This window comes from Candoia aspera, chromosome 1 (assembly GCF_035149785.1).
Source record: "Candoia aspera isolate rCanAsp1 chromosome 1, rCanAsp1.hap2, whole genome shotgun sequence".
NCBI lineage: Eukaryota > Metazoa > Chordata > Lepidosauria > Squamata > Boidae > Candoia > Candoia aspera.
Genome location: NC_086153.1, coordinates 182314893 through 182335357, shown reverse-complemented (window position 1 = coordinate 182335357; position 20465 = coordinate 182314893). Strand labels below are relative to the sequence as shown.

The 20465-nt window shown below is 40.3% G+C and overlaps 1 protein-coding gene across 1 annotated transcript in view; it reads right to left on the bottom strand.

Moving 5' to 3' along the window:
- STAT1 (signal transducer and activator of transcription 1) overlaps positions 1-20046 on the bottom strand; it is a 34897-nt gene extending 14851 nt beyond the window's left edge. The window contains exons 1-16 of the mRNA XM_063318062.1: positions 19952-20046; positions 17344-17472; positions 16359-16503; positions 15367-15465; positions 15044-15133; positions 14283-14361; positions 12707-12798; positions 10228-10379; positions 9520-9678; positions 8516-8608; positions 7357-7416; positions 5357-5386; positions 5176-5266; positions 3570-3608; positions 2578-2661; positions 13-111 (exon numbers count right to left, since the gene is read on the bottom strand). Of these exons, the coding sequence (XP_063174132.1) occupies positions 13-111; positions 2578-2661; positions 3570-3608; positions 5176-5266; positions 5357-5386; positions 7357-7416; positions 8516-8608; positions 9520-9678; positions 10228-10379; positions 12707-12798; positions 14283-14361; positions 15044-15133; positions 15367-15465; positions 16359-16503; positions 17344-17471 (1440 nt within the window). The 5' untranslated portion in view covers position 17472; positions 19952-20046. The remainder of the gene's footprint in view (positions 1-12; positions 112-2577; positions 2662-3569; positions 3609-5175; positions 5267-5356; positions 5387-7356; positions 7417-8515; positions 8609-9519; positions 9679-10227; positions 10380-12706; positions 12799-14282; positions 14362-15043; positions 15134-15366; positions 15466-16358; positions 16504-17343; positions 17473-19951) is intronic.
- Positions 20047-20465: the final 419 nt, after the last annotated feature.

The window sequence follows — 20465 nt, the reverse complement described above, 5'->3', positions numbered from 1 at the left end:
TTGTTAAGTTACCTTGGGTTCATTACTCAGCATATTGTACCACAAAATGGAAGCCCATCCGCTTGGCAATTGGCTGACATTTGAAATCACAACAATAGGAAGGGAAGTGGTCTGGAAAGGGAAAATTGCAGAGACAAGTTGAGCAAATATTCATAAATGGTGAATTCCATCTAGAGACAGAAAAAATGAAGCTAGGTTCATACACCACATTAAGCCAGGATTTCTCAACCAGGGTTCCGTGGGACCCTAGGGTTCCACAAGAGGTCACTAAGGGTTCCCTGGGAGATCATGATTTATTTAAATAATTATTTCAAATTTGGGCAACTTCACATTAAAGAAGTTTCATTCTTTATTTTTAGTTTAAGAGCACTGTTAATGCATATGTACAGGCCTACCCATGAAATGAATATAATAATTTTGTAACATCTGGCCTATATTTGAACCTGACTGTGCAGGGGTTCCCCGAGGCCTGAAAAATATTTCAAGGGTTCCTCCAGTGTCAAAAGGTTGAGAAAGGCTGCATTAAGCCATGGCTTTTTTAATGGTTTGTTGAATAAGCCAGGGGTGCAAATCCACTTTATGGCTTGATATGATGTGTGTGTAATCTGTGAATTTAGCCAAAGCTACAATCCAGTCTTTCCTCAAAATATTAGTCTATAATTCCATCCTCCTCAGCCATGCAGAGAAGATGGAAGTTATGGTCCTAAACCAACACATCTGGATGACGTCAGTTGTGGGATGACTGTTAACTCAACAATATACAACAGTGTCATTTCATCATTACAGCAATTCAGGATTTAGAGAAAACACAGATATTCTCATCACCCAAAGATTTGAGCAGCAGCTATAAAGAATAGGAATCAACTGATGCAAAATAAGTAGGAGGTCACATTGTACATCCTTAGCTTAGCTCCAAAATACAAAATACAAAACAGGGGTTTGGGTTTCAGCTCCAAAACATCCCTTACTAATCAATACACTAAGCCAGGCAAGGACAATCTGACTTTAGATGTAAGGCTGCTTCAACCACTCAGGACAAACAGCTTGTCCTGAATCACCACATGCCAAACTTCTCTTAATTTTACTTAAGACATATGTCAGCATCATACAGTCCAGCCACAAGGACTGTGCACTGGAGAAGCAGTGATTATAGCTGCTATTGCTTCATTTTCCATTGATTAATTCAATGAAACTGGTATTGGATGAAAACAATCAACTGAACAAAGAGTAAGCATCCTGCTGCCATCTAGCTGCTTTGGATTTTTCAGGACTTTGATAAGAGTTAAAAACTTCCTTAAGTACATCTACTTAGAAGTAAACCTCAACAATTAAATAGGTCTTATTTCAATACATCTCTAATATCTTAATTTCAAATGTTATAAAACCTGATTAATGAACACTGGGCTATGCAGAAAAAAAATCAAATACATTCCAATTCTCTGTCACTTCTGGTTAAGGTACACCACAGCTGCTGCTGCCATAATCAAATGGACATTTCTCCAAAGCAAAGGATAACAATGAAGAACTGCTATCTTTATCCCCACTGAAATACAAGGGCTATAAACCAAAATACAGTAGCCTTATTTGCTTTCTTTTAAACAGGGGACCAGCTCCAAGCAGAATGGGAGCCACACCTGCTCTGTCAATCACAGGCCTCACTTTATCAAAGGCAGTAGCTCTCTTGATGACAGCAAGCAGACATGACTCAACCATGATCTGCTATCAAGGAAGTATCTTGCATTCAACTCAATGTGAGTAGAAACTATTCAAACCTTGTTGTGTTGAGGAGACAAAAAGGTGAGTTGGCAGAACCAACCTATACAGGGAGCAGATTGGGCCAGAATGCACAATGATGGACCTTATCATTTGGAGCCCTTGTGTACTCTAACGGGCACAATACAAAACGGCCTCTTCAGTCATCTGCTAGCTTCTATTGTAGCATAAGGCTGAGCAAAGATTGTACATGTACAGCTACAATATTCTACAAAGCACCTGAAATGCATTCAGATGAACTCACAGCCTCCCTTGACAATACAGACCGCAGGTGGAGCAAAAATACATATCCCTTCTCCTGTCCGCCATTATGGTACATTTCCTTAAATGCTATAAAGGTATCTACATTAGAATTATATTGCAATCAAGACACAAAGCAGAGCATTGGCCTGTTATATCAACTGCTATTGGATTCTTATAACTGGAGACATCAGGAACAAAAAAAATAAGTATGAACAGATTTATAATGAAAAATCCTTTTAAAAATACATAAAACTAGATCAATGTGTGTTTCCACCTCAGTCCCTTAGGGTCACCACAACAAACAGAGTCTGACTGAAAATCGGTAGCACAGCTTCCTGGTATTTTGAACCGAGACGCTCATAAACGTTGTAATAATCCTAAGACAGTCCTATTAAATGTGTGTTACCTACAAGTGAAACGACCACCCTTATCTTATGGTCTTCAAGCTCTCTCTAAATGTTAAGGGTGGCCCTTGGCCACCAAAAAATTGCCTGCTCCTGCCTTTGAAGATGAAGTGATTGATATTCTATTCCATGACTTTTATTTCTTTAATCTACTTACTTCCAATTCAATTATAAGGCCATTCTGTTCCAGTGTTGTCTCAAAACAGAGGGAATGGAGTTCTTCAGTTACAATGAGAGGGCCCTTAAAAAATAAAAGAACTTCAGTTCAACGTATTTAAACAAGCTCAGCTATTTAACAGCTTTATATTTTATTCTGATATTGCAACAATACGTTTAAAGTAGTTTATCTATAAAAAGGGACAAAATGCAATTCCAGCTGAGACATTACAGAAGTTAAACACCCCCTTCCAAAATATTAAAGCACCAGTTACAATCTGGAACCCTAGTCAGAAGAATAAAGGGGAAACTTGGGCTAAATAAAAGGACCTTGAGGGCTTTCTTAAGTGCTAGTTCTGATGGCACCCTATCAGCTTCAGGTAACAAGACATTCCATTACCTATGAGGTCACTGATTAGTTACTTCGTTAAAATTTATTACAGATCCATGGGGTCATTACAGGGAAATCCCTCTCTTGTTCCTGATCCTAAAAGTGTGAGCAGGCTGCCAGTAGTATAAACTGCCTTTAAAGACATTTGAATGACTTTTAAACTGGGATTAAAAGGAAGTCCAATTCCAAATTGGCTAAGAATAGGTGATTGGCCAATATATTAGATAGCCAAAATCCTAGATTTGTCTTAATTCAGATGGGAATTCCACCTGCAATTTATTTCACTCAGTGCCACTTGGAGTCCTGAAATTTTGCATCTCACTCCTGAGATGGACCTCAGGATTCCTGTAAGCTTAATCACTGGTCTCTCCTGTTCTAAGCTACTTGCATGTTCAAAACAGCTAGATTAAGATCCTTATTCTACACGAAAGGTTAAAAGGCAAGAACCTACTAATCTTTGGCTGCTATACAATTAGTTACACAATTATCGGCTTTTGCTTCTGTAGCACGGAAGTCTAAAACAAGGAATTCTGATTCAGGAGTTTTTAAATAAGCTATATGGACTCACTGAAGTGAAACATGCTAAGGCATGTTTTCCTTACCTCATTAGTTCTTGCAACATTCTTCTGCTCTTTTAATTGCTATAAAAGAAGAGAACTTGGTTAAACCACATACCTATCAACACTTTTTGTTGTATGGTTCAAGCACTTCCTGCTCGTTCTAGCCCCTTTTGCTGACTTGCAGGTGAAACGGCTCTATTTCTTCATACAGGAGCATCCCACATAAAACCATTCCAACTATGTAAGCGACTCTTAACAATTCTTCTAGAATCTCACCAGATGGAGGTTCACCAAGAGACTTGACTGAAAGCTGAACTGCAGCTGATCCTGTTGGCTATGTGTATTATAGAAGTATAGCATGGAGATTTTGATTTTCAAACCTTTTAAAATGCAGAGGTGGCGGTGAGGAATCTTGACATTATCTCACATCCTCACCATCTGAACTGGCAGATAATATTAGTGAATCAGATACTCTCCAAAAAAATTGCACTTGGCCTCAGAGGGTAAGTGTGCTTGAGCCTGGGGCCCTAGGTGTGAGTTAGAGCCTATCTCCTAGTTATATGGATGATAGATTAGATCATGCCCAACTGCTATATGTTTTTGTTTTATATTATGTACTTCGTGTTTTTGTTTGTTTATTTGCCACCTAGAGTCACATAAAACAGATGGGCAGCTATATAAATTGAGTAAACAAATAAATGGGTTGTCGAACATGAGACGTGAATTATGTAAATAACAGCTAAAGAGGTTACAGGAGCCTTTTAACTAAAAGTCAGTTCAGTTATCCCTCTTGTAAATATTAGACCTGCTAAGGTTTTTTTTAAAGCCATGATGTACAAAATGTGAGCAATCTGATTATGTGTGCACTAGACTGTGTTAACCTACCTTTGTAATGTTTTGATTTTATTTTAGCCTGTCTCTAAACTGTAATAGACTTGTAAGTTACCAAAAAGAATGAAACACACTTTTCATTTAGAGAATGGTTAATGATAAATACTATGCATTTCAGACCCCAGGAAACACATGTTCCCCAAAAGTTTGGCAGGCTACTTAAAAAAATAACTGCAAATGTGTCCAGTAACTAGTAAATTGCTAAGAGAATCATGTTACGAGATTTTTCAATCTAATGCAACAGCTTACAAGCAATTATTTTAAAAAGTAAACATCTACTGTAATGATACTAGTACTACTACCAATTATAATACAAGAGTGGATGTGATTCAACAAACAATGAATTCTGAACAAGGGTGAATCCCCAAGGTTAGATCTCCACTCAAGGAAGCTGTATTTCAATGCAAAATGGTCAGAGCACCTCCAGTAGAGGCATTTGTAGCATAAACTGATATCCTCGTCTCAATCAGGGATTACTAGGATAAAGTGCTTTCAACTGGAGCTGACTGTTTAGTGGAGTACACTGTGGGGTTTCTTTTTCTTATGGTTTTCATTTCCTGTTGTCCTTCTTTTTCTCCACATCTGTATCCTTATTACTCTGTTCAGTGCTTCCCAGTGTCTACAGATTGGGGTGGGCTACAAAAAATATAAATAGCTTGATAACAAGCAAACTTAAGTGCAAAAAGATAGCCAACAAGGAGATAAAGCAGTTTCAGCATATCAGATCACACACGCACAGATACCACAAATATCTCACCAGGTGTCTAAATTCTGCTGATAGGCTCCCATTTGATTCTTCCATGTTCATTACTTTGGTATTTGTTCCCAAGATGTTAAATTTTCTAAATCTACAAACAAGACAAGTAAAAACAAATGACATAACCCTATTTGTCATTTAACAAAAAAGGCAAGAACAGGCACAAATTGACTGAACATACCCTTTCACTGTGACCCTCTCGCTGACGTCTCTGCAAAAGAGAAAAGGGTCATTTTACGTAGTGACGAGGCAGCCATCTTTCTATGGGATTTCACAATTATACCACAGCATTCTCTGAATATTGCTCCATTAAACTTTTTATCAACTTATCCCTTTGTAATCTGGAAAAAAAACCCCACCTTTTCCCTTTCACACTCAGCTCTTCAGATTAAGAAAACTCTAAAAACTAGAGAGTTCTAGGGAGTTTTCAGTAAGCTTGCTCATGCATCGTTCTCAATTAAAAGCCTGCTGTGAAGTTGGAAGCTCTTTCACTTCCTTCTACAAGGATCACTTTTCAAACATTTAGCATTCCAGTACTAAGTGTGGTTGCTTTTAAATAAATTAATGAGTCACTATTAATACAAATACCAGGTTGGCTCGTTATGTATTTATATTCTCCCACTTGGGATGGACTTATTTACTTATTAAATTTGTCCCTGCTCATCTCCTCCCATTGGGGGGCTCTGGGCAGTTACCCAAAATGATTCTGCCCATCCTGAAAAAGCTTGAGGGAGGGTGGGCGTCCTCACAATCCCAGCATCACAAGGTGGAAGGGGCATGAGACAGAAGTGAGGCTTCTCTCTGTATACCCCAACACTGTGGGACCTGTTGCCCTGAGTACAGCTCCTGGTATCCCAGAAAACCTGAAGACTCTCCTTTTTAAGATGGCTTTAAGTTGAGTGACTGGGTCGCCATTTTTAGTTTTTATATGCTGGTTCAAGAGGGTGGAGTTTTCATTTAGAGATTGCTTATGACTTCATTGTTAAGCACGCAAAGTCAATTGATTGGTGGGTTACAATTTCTTTCACAAAACAAATCAGCACAGCAAAGCTTACACACACAATACAGGTAGTCCTCGCTTACCAATGGTAATTGAGACTGGGAATTCCATCACTAAGCAGCAGAGTCATATGGTGTGACGTCATGTGACTGTGCCAACTTATGACGGCAATCCCATTGCTGTTGTTAGGTAAATCCTGCACGGTCACATGATCGCCATTTGATACCTCCTGCTGGCTTCCCCATTGACTTTGCTGTCAGAACCAGGCAGCGAAGGTTGAAAATGGTGATCACACAACTACGGGATGCTGCAATGGCTGCAACTATGAGGACCAGTTTAAGTACCTGTTTCAGTGCCACTGTAACTTCGAACAGTCACTGAACGAGTGGACGTTAAACAAGGACTCCCTGTAGTTTGTGAACAGGTATAATTCAATAGCTGAAGTAAAAGTGAGAGCTAGAACCTGTGACCAAACCCTCTTCCACTTATTCTGGGCTGCCTTCTTTGCCCCTTAGCTCATTGCAATCAGAATGACAGCCCTAGGGTTCGTAGCTATGACTGTTGCATGGATGGGTGAAATGCTATTCCTGTTACGGCTTCCAAGTCACATAGCATAAAATAAAGGAATGTTTTCTTCAAAGCAGCGGGCTCATGGCACCATAGCTGTTAGCAGCAAAGGAAGTAATTTATTTTCATTTAAAACAATGGGGAATCACATTTTGCTGGGACATCAGGAAAAATGTTAAGAACAGTTCAACAATGGAAAAGAGTGCCTTGGGAGTTAATAGATTCTTCTTAACTGGAGGTGTTTAAACAGAGGCTGGAGAGCCATCTGTCAAGGACGCTGTAGTAGTGGACTCTGTAACTGAGCAGGAAATGGTCTAGATGATCTCAAAGGTCCTTACAAACCCTTACATTCAAGGTTTTCTCTCAGGTTCTCTTGTGCTAAAAAGAAATTAATAGTATTTACCCTTGATGAGCAACCAATGAAAGCAGGTAATTAAAAGTTTAGATAGGATAACAAAATAAATAAAAACTGCACAACTGTAAGAAATGGTGAAGAACTGTCAGACAGATGTTGCAATGGAGAGCAGAAAAGGGCAAAAGTAAAAGTGCTCTACAGCGGTGTAGAAGTCAAGATCAGCGACCTTTCATCTGAATGGTGGTAACATATCACTTACTTATCAAACTGAACTTGCACTTTCAATTTGTAATTCAGCTCTTGTAGTTTCACCAGCAATCTGGAAATACAAGTGATGCAAAGGTATGCATAAAGAAAAATTATTCCTTTTTTTCTTAATGATCTTTACATTCTTAAGCCCTTGAAGAAAAGCATTTTCCTTATGTATCAGCATAAAGTCTAATTTGTATCTTTGTAACATAAGGTTCTTTGATCCTTGGAAGATCACGGTAAACAGAAATGGGAGGAGGTAAAATGATCAAATTCCTTTTTTCTTTGGCTAACAAGTGCTGAAGATTATGGGGAGGGCTGCAGAAAGACTGCTCCTCCCCTTCTGCTCAAATTCCTACCAGATTAAAAGAAAAATTTGTCATCAGAGGAGACACCACTGGATTAAAAAGCCGTAACGCACATACCAACTTAACATTCTGAAAGGGTTCCACTTATAAGACCAATTGCAAGGAGCCAATCCTAGTCTGAGGTGGCATGGGCAGGAGCTCTTTGAGTTCATTCAATGCAATCCTACACGTATCTACTAAAAACACACAGAAGACAAGGAAGTCTTGTTCCCGTGTAAATAGTTACAGAATTGTATCCCATGATATGGATAGGGTTCACATATCATACTAAGCCATACTATGTTTGGTTTGGGTTTCATGTTTTGTAAAATCCAGCCCTTGTGGTTCCCAGTCAAGATCTATGACTTATCTCTGCTTGATGTGTGAACCCAATGAGTGGGCCTAAGAACCGGATCTTGGATACCGCAGTATCTTCAGCAGAGAAAACAGCAGAATGAAGAATCAGGTCTGCAGCAAAATCTACCTCTAAGAAGAGGTAATTTAAAGATACTAACTTATGCTCTAAAATACTGGCAATTATATTTAAAATGATGTTCCGCTGAGAAACACTTTTTCCTCAGTATGTTGTTAAGATGTGGCATATTGTTCTCCCTAATTGGCTAAACTAGGAAATCATAAAAATATTATGAAAGAAAGCAGTGGCAAACCACTTCTGCAATCCTTCCAAAGAAATTGCATGGATCAAACTCGATTTGAAGGATTCTTTCCTTTTATTTTAGTTTTGAATTATAAGAATCATCTCTTTTAAAGATCTTAAAAAACCACCAGACATTAATCATACCAGGTATAAAAGCAAATCACCTCAACTTTACTGTAAATTGGACTCCAGTCTTCAAAACCAATGGCCTCTGAGGATGCGTAGGCATGCAAGGCTGCCTTTCTACGACAAAGGAGCTGGACCAGAAAAAAATGGACAGTTGAATTGTTTCAAAAGGGGAGTAGAATATTATGCCAGAAATGAACAAATCCCCAATATTCCATAACAGAAATATGCCCATTAAAAAAAAAAAAAGAGGCAAAAGCTTTTTTTTTTTTTCAAATCACTTATTTGGACCAGACATCTAGCATGCTATGGACATTCTCAAAATTTCTAAATAGTAATCCCTAAGTAATTAAAAATAAAAATACCATTTAAAATCAAGTCACGTTAGCACAGCTCCATAGTTCTCTAAACCAACCTTCCCCACCCACAAACCTTTATCTGGGCTGGGGAAGCCTGGTCCAACCTATCACAATTCTTTGGCATTTTTCTTCTAGCCATCTGAAATTTTGCAAGCTCTCTGTAGTTGGCAAGGAAATCACCGACAGTAGGAGATCCCCTTCAATTTCTATTAAATTCGAATCATCTTTCAAGTGAAATCTTGATAACATTTGCTATTTGAAATGGAAAGCGACATTTGCTCTTGTTATGAGAGTTACTTTTAGCTAATGCACAGAGGAGATATAGCAAGGCTTTGGCAACTGGCTGCCAATTTCCAAAAATGGAAAGTAAAAGTGGTGTATGCATGCACGTGACTGACATCACATAAGATCACTGAACCTTGTAAGATTTTGGTAAGTCGGAACAACAAATCTGTATGATTTCAAACAAAAAATAAGTTATTTCATTAGAGGGTTCTGCACACATAACTTCTGGGAATATTGTGGCTACCCAGATATCAACAAAATAATTTAATCAGCAAGATCAGAGAAAAGAGGTAAAGTAAGGTAAGATAAGGCTTGGATGGGAAGATGAAATATGCTGTGTATGTTTTTCTAAATGAGGAAATGCCCTTTCTGACCCACTTAAACACAAGAAAAAATACCTTTGAATAAGTTGCTTAAAGAGGCTCAATGTCCGTTCATACAGCCCTTTCTTCTGTTGAGTTATGGGATCAGTGCCATAGGTGAATTTCTGCTCCAACTCCTCCAGTTTTTTAAGCTGCTGAAGAATCTGCTGAAGACTCTCAGCTACTGTAGTAAACCTATCATTGCAATGATTATATGTGAACAGCGCTACATTTCTCCTTCAGGTAACACACACAGAAACCAGCAGTCTCAACTATTTAGGGGCAACACTAACTTTACAAGGCTCTTGAGGCATGTTCCTCAGAGCATTCATGGTATGCTTTGGATCACATGTATGTACAACCATTTTGACCTTGGATTCCACTCCTAAACCAATAGTACTTCCCAAGCCTTCTCAACCAGCAGTAATGCCTACCTCCTAGGCACGTAAGCCCTTAAGAAACTTGCCCAGCTGCAGAAATACAACTGTTGCAACGTTTGCCGAGAAGAATTAGACCCGGTAGCATCGGCCCTTCCTTAATGGAGGAATGTATCCCATATACTTTAAAAATGTGGGAAACTCACAAACACGACAGTGGGAGGGAAACAGCAGAATTCTGGCACTTCTGAAAGGCATTGGTTTTCAAAACGGGTAGTTTTATGAAAAATTATCAAGTACTTTTCCCCTTCGGCTTGAATTCATTCTGAAAATTCCTGATTGCGCTTGCCATGCTTCAGAGCCCTACCAGTTTTGAAGCTGATCTAGGCATGCGTTGGGTGGGCCGCCAATACAAGCGATCTGTTGACGCTGCTTCCAGTCAACCAGCTCTTCTCTTATCAGAGCATTCTGCGTGTGCTCACTCAGATGCAATGAAGAGGATATCAAGCGAAGCACATCCTAGAGAGAACAAGGATCCAGTATTCAAATGTATTCAAACGATTACTCCGCATTTTAGATCAATCCCGATAAGATCCATTTGAGATTTCATAGAATCTCTCTCTTCAACTAAAGAAAAGAGCTCTAACATTCACATGATACACAGTGGGAATTTTCTAGCACACAGGGGGCTTATTGGAGTTTTCAGCCAAGAACCACCTTCGTGTTGCAATAAATGCATCCAAAAGGCAGGTTGCAGATTCAACCATGAGCATCTATTTGATAGGATTGTTATGTGGAAAATAATACAAGGAAGGAGCACCATGTATATCTCCTTAAGTTCTTGGCTGAATTGCGGAATATATATCTAACAAACAAACAAAGATAAACAAGAGTTCTGCCTACAAAGTAAGCACCCTTTCAATTTTTTAAAGCTATGGCAGCCAAAAGCAGCAGTGGCTAGTGCAGTGACATCAATAAACAAGGCAGGAATGGAAGTCAGAGAGGGGAAGTCATTGTGTTAAGCCTAAATGAATAACTGAAATTAATGATTTTTTTTTCCTATCACAAAACACAGTTAAGTTCCACTCCTGTTTCTCAGCAGTTTGTAAATGAAATGGGGGGGGGGGGGGGAGAGAGACCAAAAATGTCCCTGAGGGCTGCTTGTGGCTTGACCACCTGACATAGAGCATGAATACAATTCTAATGGTAGCTCTACTAGAGCCAATGAGCAGTTTAATAGAGAAATCTGCCTGCTACTTTCACAATCTTTACTGGTGAGAATCCACAAGATACTCCAGAATATAATCTAAAAATTTCTATTTGTCAGCCCCTGTGTGTAGACCAAACCAGGAAATCAACTCCACAGGAAGGCTAAACTACCTTTTTAAATATTGGCTATAGTTAATAGAGTATTGCAAGTCTGATTGAGCTTTACTCCGCTCCCCCCCACCTTATAGTCATGTGAACTAAGAAGGTGTCAGCCTGAGCTGTTTTCATATACCTTCTGCTTGTTTTGGACTTAAGCCATGTTTTTCCCCTTGTTTTGGTAATGGATCTGGCCTATCTCTGTCAAGGTCTTCTTCCTTATCCTCTACACTAAACTGGAGATAGGCAATGATAGTGTCTTACACCACTGTGGTATATGGATTTTAGTGGCCTGGCATGAGCCAGCCAATGGAGTAAAAGGGGAGAAGCAGTTCCATTCTGGCCTTGAATGGCAGCTGTGCTATCACAAGGCCTGATGAACTGTGGCTGCTAGCCAGGGTTATGGTGGTGAGATTTTCAGACTGCAGGCTCACTGGTCCAGCCTCATATATAGGACTTGGGGGCTAGAGCCCTGGGGGGACACCCAGCTCCTCAGTTGCTGAGGGATATGCTGCTGGTCTGACTAAATATTGGAGAGAGAGGAGAGAAGAGAAAAAGTCTACACCAAGTGGCTAGAGAAAAAAGATAGAGAAGTTAAGTGTTGTTGGTTCCTGGTTGGGAAGAGAGAAGGAAGGTCCATGGGTGGCTTCCTTGCAAGAAGGGAAGACCAAGAGAGCTCCATCCAAGAATGGGAAGGAGGGACCTTTCTGTCTCTGGGCAAGGACTGGGCAGAAGACCCTGAGAAAGGTTCTTTCCCCAATGGAGAAGCAGTAGGTGTTCTGCTGAGCAGAAGAAAGTCATGCTGTGCTGAAGACACCACAGTAAAATTCCAGCCCATTTCTTTCTTTTCACTTTCTCCTGCTAAGCCCAGAAATGGTGTGGGGGGAGTGAGTTGGAGTGAAAGGGGGAGGAAAACAAAACAGCTAGCAGGAGAGCTAGAGGGAGATACAGTCTCTGGGAGGGAGACCTAGGAGGAAACCCGACACTGGGTAGACACTGGGACTGTGCTGTAAGTATTTGTTGTAAATAGCCTCACTGTAAATAGGAAAAAAGCCTCATGTGTCAATTGCCACCCTCACAAAAACCAACCAACCTCCAGTTCAAAAAGAACCCCTCAAACTGTGACACCCGCCTTCAAATCAATTATTCCTTCATTGCATGCATATCCTCTTTTCACTCCAGGAGCTGAAGGTGACGTTTGTAGCACTCCATCCTCTTACTGTATCCTCTCCTAGCAATGCTTGGGTTAAACTGAGGCAGTGGCTGAGTTAAGGTACCCAGTAACTTCCATAGCCCACGATAGATTAGAATTCAGGTTCCCCTAACCACTAAACAACCCTGTCTCACAAACACTATGGACTCCAACCACCATCAGTCCCAGTCCTTCAAATCACTTAATGGGAGGGGGAAACAAAAAAGAATGTCTACAAATCAGACAAAGGAACAATCACCGCTCTCCACAAAGAAACCAGCTACACCACCTGTCTCATATTGTGAAGCTGCAAATACATGGTGTGGAGCTGCACTTTTTCCTTTTTACAGTCATCCTGGGTCATGCTGTTGGTTTCACCTTCTGCAAAACAGATCATGCCAGAACTGTCAATTGTCTTTTATGTTTAAGAATACAGAACTATAAAAAGCAAGTAAATAATCCAATAAATACCGAAGCCCTCAGGCATAAGAGGACATTTTCCTGTCCTGCATATTTCATTCATCTCTAAAAGCAGTACTATGAAAACTAGGACCTCCCCCTGCCTTTGCGAATCAGGAGTATGAAAAAAACTTCTAATGCTTGGCTTTCTGGTCAAAGGACTTCTAACAAGACAATGGCAAGGCCAGCATACAAAGCAAAGCATTAGGGGGGAAATATACTTGAATCTAAGCCAGAGACAGGCAATTTGTAGCACTTGATATTGATGATTGGAACTCCCAGACACGTCATCTTCCTCACAGGAGGATCTGGCTGAAGAAATACTCCCAGTAATTCCAAATACTGAAGAGCCAAGGCCTAGTACTAGGAAAAGGCCAGATCACACTGATTCTGACAGCTGGAACAGGAATTTGATGCCATGTCTCCCAGCCTGGGAATGCAGGAGGCAAAAGTATCTTTCTACCTGGTGAAGAGAACATCACCTCACGCTGGGAGCTGAGGCTCTGCAGGATTGGATCCCAGCAAAATCCAAGCAGCAGACCATCAACTGAAATTGGAGGCAGGTGGAATACCAGAAACTGCTCTATTTAATACTATTCAGAAGGCTTGTGCCTTGCTGGATCAGCCTTTGATGATAGCTTATGCTTTGTGCTGGGATTTTCTTGCCTGCTTTGTGTTAACCAAGTCCTGCATCAAAACCTTTGGGGCTCTGGTGAGAGAATGGCTGCTGGAACTCTGGAGGCTGCTACTGCTTGGCTCTGGCAGCACTGGTGAAAAAGTCTGGAATGATTTCTGATTTTACAACCTGGATTGGCTAATACATAAATTGATTTACAGCAGCTTGCCAGGACCCTCCTGGCTGTGAAAACATTCAACAAAGGGGACGCTGAATACTCTTCAACAAAAAGAGCTTAACTACTGCTTCATTGTTTGCTATGAACCTAGGATGAAAAACGAAGAAATGAGAAGCTTGTTTGGAGTTCTCCATCAAAGAATATTCAGAACAATTCAAGTTTCATTCCAGTTGGACATGGAACATTCAAAACTGGAATCTTTTGAGGAATTGCTTTGTTCTAAGCAAAATGCTGGGAGTGTGTTTCATGTCTACCCCAGCAACCTATCCCCAGGTAACATACAGCTGGGGGATGATGAGAGTTGCAGTCCAACACAAGTGGATGGAAACCAGGTTAGGGTAGGTTGCTTTAGGGCAATATGAGTGCAAGCAGTAGATCTTGATGCTTTAAGATCTGAACTTTCACAAAATGGAAATCAAGTCTATACCAAATTTTTAACTTAGACTAAGACTTTAACTTAGCCTCAACTAGACATGATTTCATCCTCAGGGCTTAATATCTAACATAGGACACAATGCATTTCATTAAAAATGCTAGAAACTGACTCCTCACCTCTGACTTGAAAGGTTTTGCATTTGAAATCGTATTCATCTTGTGCATCCTCCAGATTTTTAATAATTTGCTCTATTTCCTAGAAAAACAAATGACCTCATCAGATATTCGAAGTCACTTACTGCAAAATGGTATTTATGAAAAGAAGTAAATGTCATGACTTCAATGACTTATTCATTACAATGCTATCTCAGCCTTTGCTCCCCTATTTTATCATTATGGCAAACTCTGAGATTGGTTAAGCCAAAAAGTATGACCAACCCAAGGTTGACCAGTGAATCTTCTGGCTTAGCAGAGATGATTTGAACCAAAGTCTCCACTGTCCCAGTTAAGCCAAAGTATTCACTGAAATAGTCAGGAATAGAAACCTGGTGCTGTCTAAGTATCAACCACTGGCCACACTATCTGAGATTTGGATAGGTTTAGTTCAAGACCTCTGGAAAATGCTACCTTATAATAGGGCCTGGTGAACTCAGTCAATACCTATCACCATACCATAACCAACTGGTGATAAAATATGGTGACTACTTCAACAAGTTTAGGTCATGTGACAACAGCAAGGGCAAAATTCTGGTAACAGCTTTGAGAGACCAAAACCTGTACACTGCTCAGAGAGTGCCACTCAATCCTTCTCCAAACATAACTCTTCATCTTTGCATGTTCCCCAATTTGTGCATCCAAACCAACAATGACTTCTCGTATGGGTTACAATATGGCTAAAAATAAAAAGGAGCTTCCAAGTGCCAGCTCTTTTAACGTACTATGACACTGTCCTTCACGGCTTTGACTTTTGCATCCATCTCTTTCACCTTGCTCAGCACTGCAGTATTCTGTACACTGTCCATTTGCATCTGGAATTTGAAATGGGGAAAATCAAGAATGAAACCTATCAAGGTTCAGCATCCCCCTTAAAAAGAAACCCTCTATGGCAGAAGTACTTTATGATCTTAACTCTTTGCTTTCCATTCTGAAAAATGCTAACTTGGACATGTTAACATTTGAAATTTAAGACCATGACCTACACTGAAGCTGCACAATGTTCAACACAGGATGTTGCTTTCCCAGCACATAGAGAGTAACCTACCTGATCTGTAGACTGTGCAGCTTTAAGGATTTTCCTTTCTTCTTGTAGACACTTAGAGATCATCATGGCCATATACATGGGGTCTTCCACAAAAGTATTCTGAACCACAGCATAAAAGAATGTAAGTGAGGGAATTCCAGTATTTTTTTTAATATGCTCACTGTCCAGAGATTGCTGTGGAAGCAGGTCTCTAGCCTACACACTCTGTTCTTTATTTCCATTAAATAAATGGGAGTCAGAATTCTATTGCAAATCACAATTATTTGCCAATCCTAGTCTACCTTTTTTCACTTTTAAGCTAAGACATCCTTCAGCCTCAGAGGTGGTACTTGATATTCAACTGCTACATACTAAGAAATGTATGTGTGCACTTGTAATTGCTTTCTGTTTCTGTATCTACTTCTTACTCAAAAGGAACTCAAATTTAAGACTAAAAACGGAACGTATCCACCATGCCAGAAAAAAAGTGAATACAGACAAAAATCCTGCATAAGATCTAGCTTCCCACATTCCAGCCACTCCAGCTGGAGATTTCCTTCTTCATAATAAATGTATGCATGTATCACACTTGGAGACAGTTATTAGGAGCTACATTCCCAAAAACTTAAGGCCCCAGACAAAAATGAAAAAAAAGGACAAAACGCTGAAGACTCAGAAGCTTACAACTACACGAACACACACATTCCCTTTCTTCTGCCAGTAAAAATTATGGTAGAAGAGGTAGTAGCTACAATGGGAATGAAAGTAAGGAGAATTGGGTGGAGATGAAATGAGTGCATGCAGTAATTGGCAGGGAAGGAAGGAAAAGAGAGAAGCCCCATTCAGGGGCTCATACTTATATTCTGCTTAGGGTAGCACAGCAAATGTTCAGAAAAATGGTTCCATTCATCAGTAACTCTACAGGAAACATTCATACAATATCAAACATAATTATTGTAAGGATTTATGATGTTTTCCCAAAGACAAATTAGAAAATGCTCTTGAACACTGACATGCAGGTTTCGTTTACTCTTCCTGATGTTGTGCTGCAATAAAAAATTGTTCTCCTGGGTAAAGCGGCTATACTGATCATCTAGCTGTGACAGGAGATTCTGGAAGAGAAACGTGGCCATGGAAACATCACTGGCAGCGTGGTCCCTAGAAGAGGAAGCATGCAAGCATTAGCCTATCTTCCATTTCCACTCTCCATCTCTTTACATTGCCCAAACCCACCCCAACACACTTGTAAAACCCAGTTGATTTTTCTCTGCCCTTCGGCTTAGGTTAGCAGTCACAAACCCACCCAACTTACTAATAGTCCCTAAAGTACTCTACATCTGGCAAGGGAAACCACAGCGAAGACACCTGAACAACATAGGCTGCTACACCAATAACAGACCCAGCTTGGTGAGCAGCAATGGAGTAACACCAGACATTGTGATAGGCAAAGGGAGTATTTCCAATTCAGTTACATATACCTCTTTGCTATTATCATGGCTGTGCTCTTACACATCAAGACATGGATTTGGGGTTAGGCATATGACTAGGAATTACACGTGCAAACAGTAACTCAAGACAAATTCTAATGTACTAGACAAGCCACAAAAGAGCTCAAGAGTTAAGGTGGAACTGCAGCATGGTTTATTTTAAATACACTGGTCTGCACATTAGCAGAGTTTTTAAGTGAAACAAAATGCTGATTTACACCAGCTGCTCATGCTGAGCACTTTCCTCCTCAAGCACATTAATTCAGAATTACGTTTATTGTTATGTGCTATTATGAGATTGAGGATGTAGCTTCCAATTTCTTTACTCACAATGTTTTCTCTTTAAGGATATATAATATAGTATGAAACAGTGTATATTCCAGTGGAGCTTGCTTCCTAAGCAAACCCAGTTGAGCCGTAATTTAACTTCTTGTGGTGGTTGACTGGATCCTACCCCTGCTTAGAATCACAGCCTTATTTCTGGACATCTTACACAAATTAAGCCACTCACCAGTCTTGGCTTTCCAGCCACTGTGCCAGGTATTGCCTGATCTCCATAGGAAAATTATCATCATAGAGCTGATGCACATGCTCCAAGAATTTAGAATCCAGTTGTTGCAGTTTACACCACTGACTCATCCTGTGGAGTCAAAGTGCCCATATATGTAATTAAATGTATGTCTCATTTATTCTTCCATACAATCAGTAAAATTTCCAATTAGTTAAAAAATTGCATTATCTGAGAGCACATTTCCCCCCTTCCTGATTACATAATTCTACATCACACAAACATACAACCTCCCCTTCTCTTTCATTAATGATGCTAACCACTGATGTCAAATTGGGTCAGCATAAGTTATCACTAGCCAGAATTTATTTCCAGAACTGGCTTATTTGGAAATAAGGCTAATTCATTATTCAAAGCAGGGGTGTACAAGATCAGGGTAGCAAACTACCTCTTAAAATAGCTAATGGTTCTTATTAGTGTAAGACAAGAAAAGTATTATATACAGGAAGTCATTATATTAAAAACCTAATCAATTTAAATTACTTTCAGAGGCCAAGTACAGCCCTCAATGTGAGATAAAGCTGTGCCCAATTCAAAGTTACAAGAACATGGTTGTAAGCTGCTACGAGTCTTTATTGATTCAGTGGTATAAATGTAGAGTAAATGAATAATAAACATGCCCATGTGAGTTTCAGGCTTATATGCATCCTCTGGTGAAGCCCAAGAATACCCTTACAAACTATGATTTATTCAGGGTTTATATAAACTGTAGTTGATACATCAGTGACAGAGGAAGAGACTCAAGAAGGCTACAGGTAGACCTCACTTAAGGATCACAACTGGGACCAGAATTTTGGTTACTAAGTGAAACGGTCATTAAGGGAATCTGACCTGATTTTATGACCTTTTTGCACTGGTGGTGAAGTGAATCATCATGGGCATCAAGCGATCCATGTGGTCGTTAAGCGAATCACATGGTCCCCATTGATTTTGCTTGCCAGAAGCTTGTAGGGAAGGTCAAAAATGGCAATCCCATGACCATGGGACACTGTGACAGTCATAAATGCGAACCGGTTGCCAAACGCCCAAATCATGATCATATGACCATGGGGAATGCTGTGATGGTCACCAAGACCTTATTTTTTTTACTCTTATTTATACTTATTTATTACAATAATCTATATTTGTATATTTCATTGTGTGGTTATTGTTTTGATTATTGTAAACCGCCCAGAGTCCCCTGACGGGAGGATATGGGCAGGGACAAATTGAATAAATAAATAAAGTGTGAGGACTGGTTGCAAGTCGGTTTTCCCAGCACTGTCGTAAGTCTGAACCATCACTAAACGAATGGTTGCTAAGTGAGGACTACCTGTAGTTTCCCAAAACTCATGCTGAAGCCACACTCTAGTATACTTTGCATGTCATATGGATCCAAACATGAAGTTTGCTTCATGCACCATACAAACCTTATCAATTTACTACACAATTAAACAATGACATGCACATACAGATAAGACACGTTCCTGCAATGGAAACCACATGTGACATTAGTCTCTGTCATGAGAATCAAATTATCTAGGAACTACAGATAGCGATGTCAATGTAACAGTAAAACAATAATCTGTCTGTCAGGCTTTAAGTACCGATTTTTCCTCCAATAACCAAGAAACCCACCTACTCCAACAAGATGTAAGGCATCATTATGGGTACAAAAGAAAAGGGGAGCCAATTGATCCAACAGTCATTAAGTGCAAGCTTGATAATGATAAAACAAGGTTGCAGTCAAATACCAGGTTTTAGATTCCCCCTAGTAACTATTCCCAAAGAGCTCTGAATGTTACAATGCTTTCTCCCAAATTATTCTTCAAAATGCCACGTTCAAAAATAATCTGCAAAATTCAACTGCAGCATAGTCTGGAGAAAATGTTTCAACTAATCCTGGCATTTAACAGTTCACCAGGACTGACCCAGTATTTCAGGCAGGTGACCGATTTTTTTTTTAAAATCTGTTCAATCATGTCCAATTCTCGGAGACAGCCTGGACAAGTCCCTGCAGTTTCCTTGGCAAGGTTTTTCAGAAGTGGTTGCTATAGCCTCCTTCCTAGGGCTGAGAGAGAGGGACTGGTCCAAGGTCACCCAGCAGGCTTCGTGCCTAAGGTGGGACTCTCACTCCCGGTTTCTAGTCTGGTGCCTTAACCCCTACACCAAACTGGCTCTCGAAAAATACTGGCGGACAAACGGCAAAGCGATCCTTCTGTCCTCTTGTTTGGCACAGAAGCGTCTCAACGCGGACGTGGACAAGAGGAGGTCCTCCGCAGCCAGCATTTAAGCAGTCTATTCCACTTTTAAAATCAAGTGCAAATGTTTGCAGAGTGCCAAGAATTGCGCACCCGTCTGCATCACTACCCTAACTTGTAACAGCACATCTGACAAATAACCAAGCTTCGCAGTCGTAATCAGAAAACGAAACAATTACGTGGCAACAAATGCTGGGATTTTGACGTCTTGAGATCCCAGTGCTTAGATGCAACCCGTGATCTTGGAGGGTAGCATGGAAAGGTCTCCTGCACAAATGCTACCTGACAGCACCGACTTAATGCAAACCTACCTCGCGCTTCCAGAACCTTCAAACACACCAGAGCTCCCGAACCCTCCCCGGCTTCCCTGCTTTCTGTGAAAACGATACTACCTCTAAGCGGGAAGTAGCAAAGCACGACAGAATGAGCACCAATCCCCGACAACCTAGTCTGACGGAGTAGCCAATCAGAAGCATCCGCTCTGAAGGCACTACGGCTGTTACGAGGAGGCGTCCTCCTCCCTCTTCCTCTCATATAATAAGCAGGCAGGCATGAATTCTGATTGTAAGTATTCTTTGAAATATTTTCAGTGGCACCGAGTCTTCCGAAGTGAGCGCCGCTCTGTAAGATCCTACTCAACATATCGGCGCCTCTAAATAATCATTATCGTCTTGAAATGCTTGGTTTCAATTCTGAACTGAGTGAAACTTCCTTTCCAACTTGTCCCTGGGACAGGATAGCTCTGTACGTGATGCTTACTTGGTAGTTTCAGCCTTTGGAGGATACACCCCTATACAATAAGGCCATTTTCAACCTGGTTCTGGT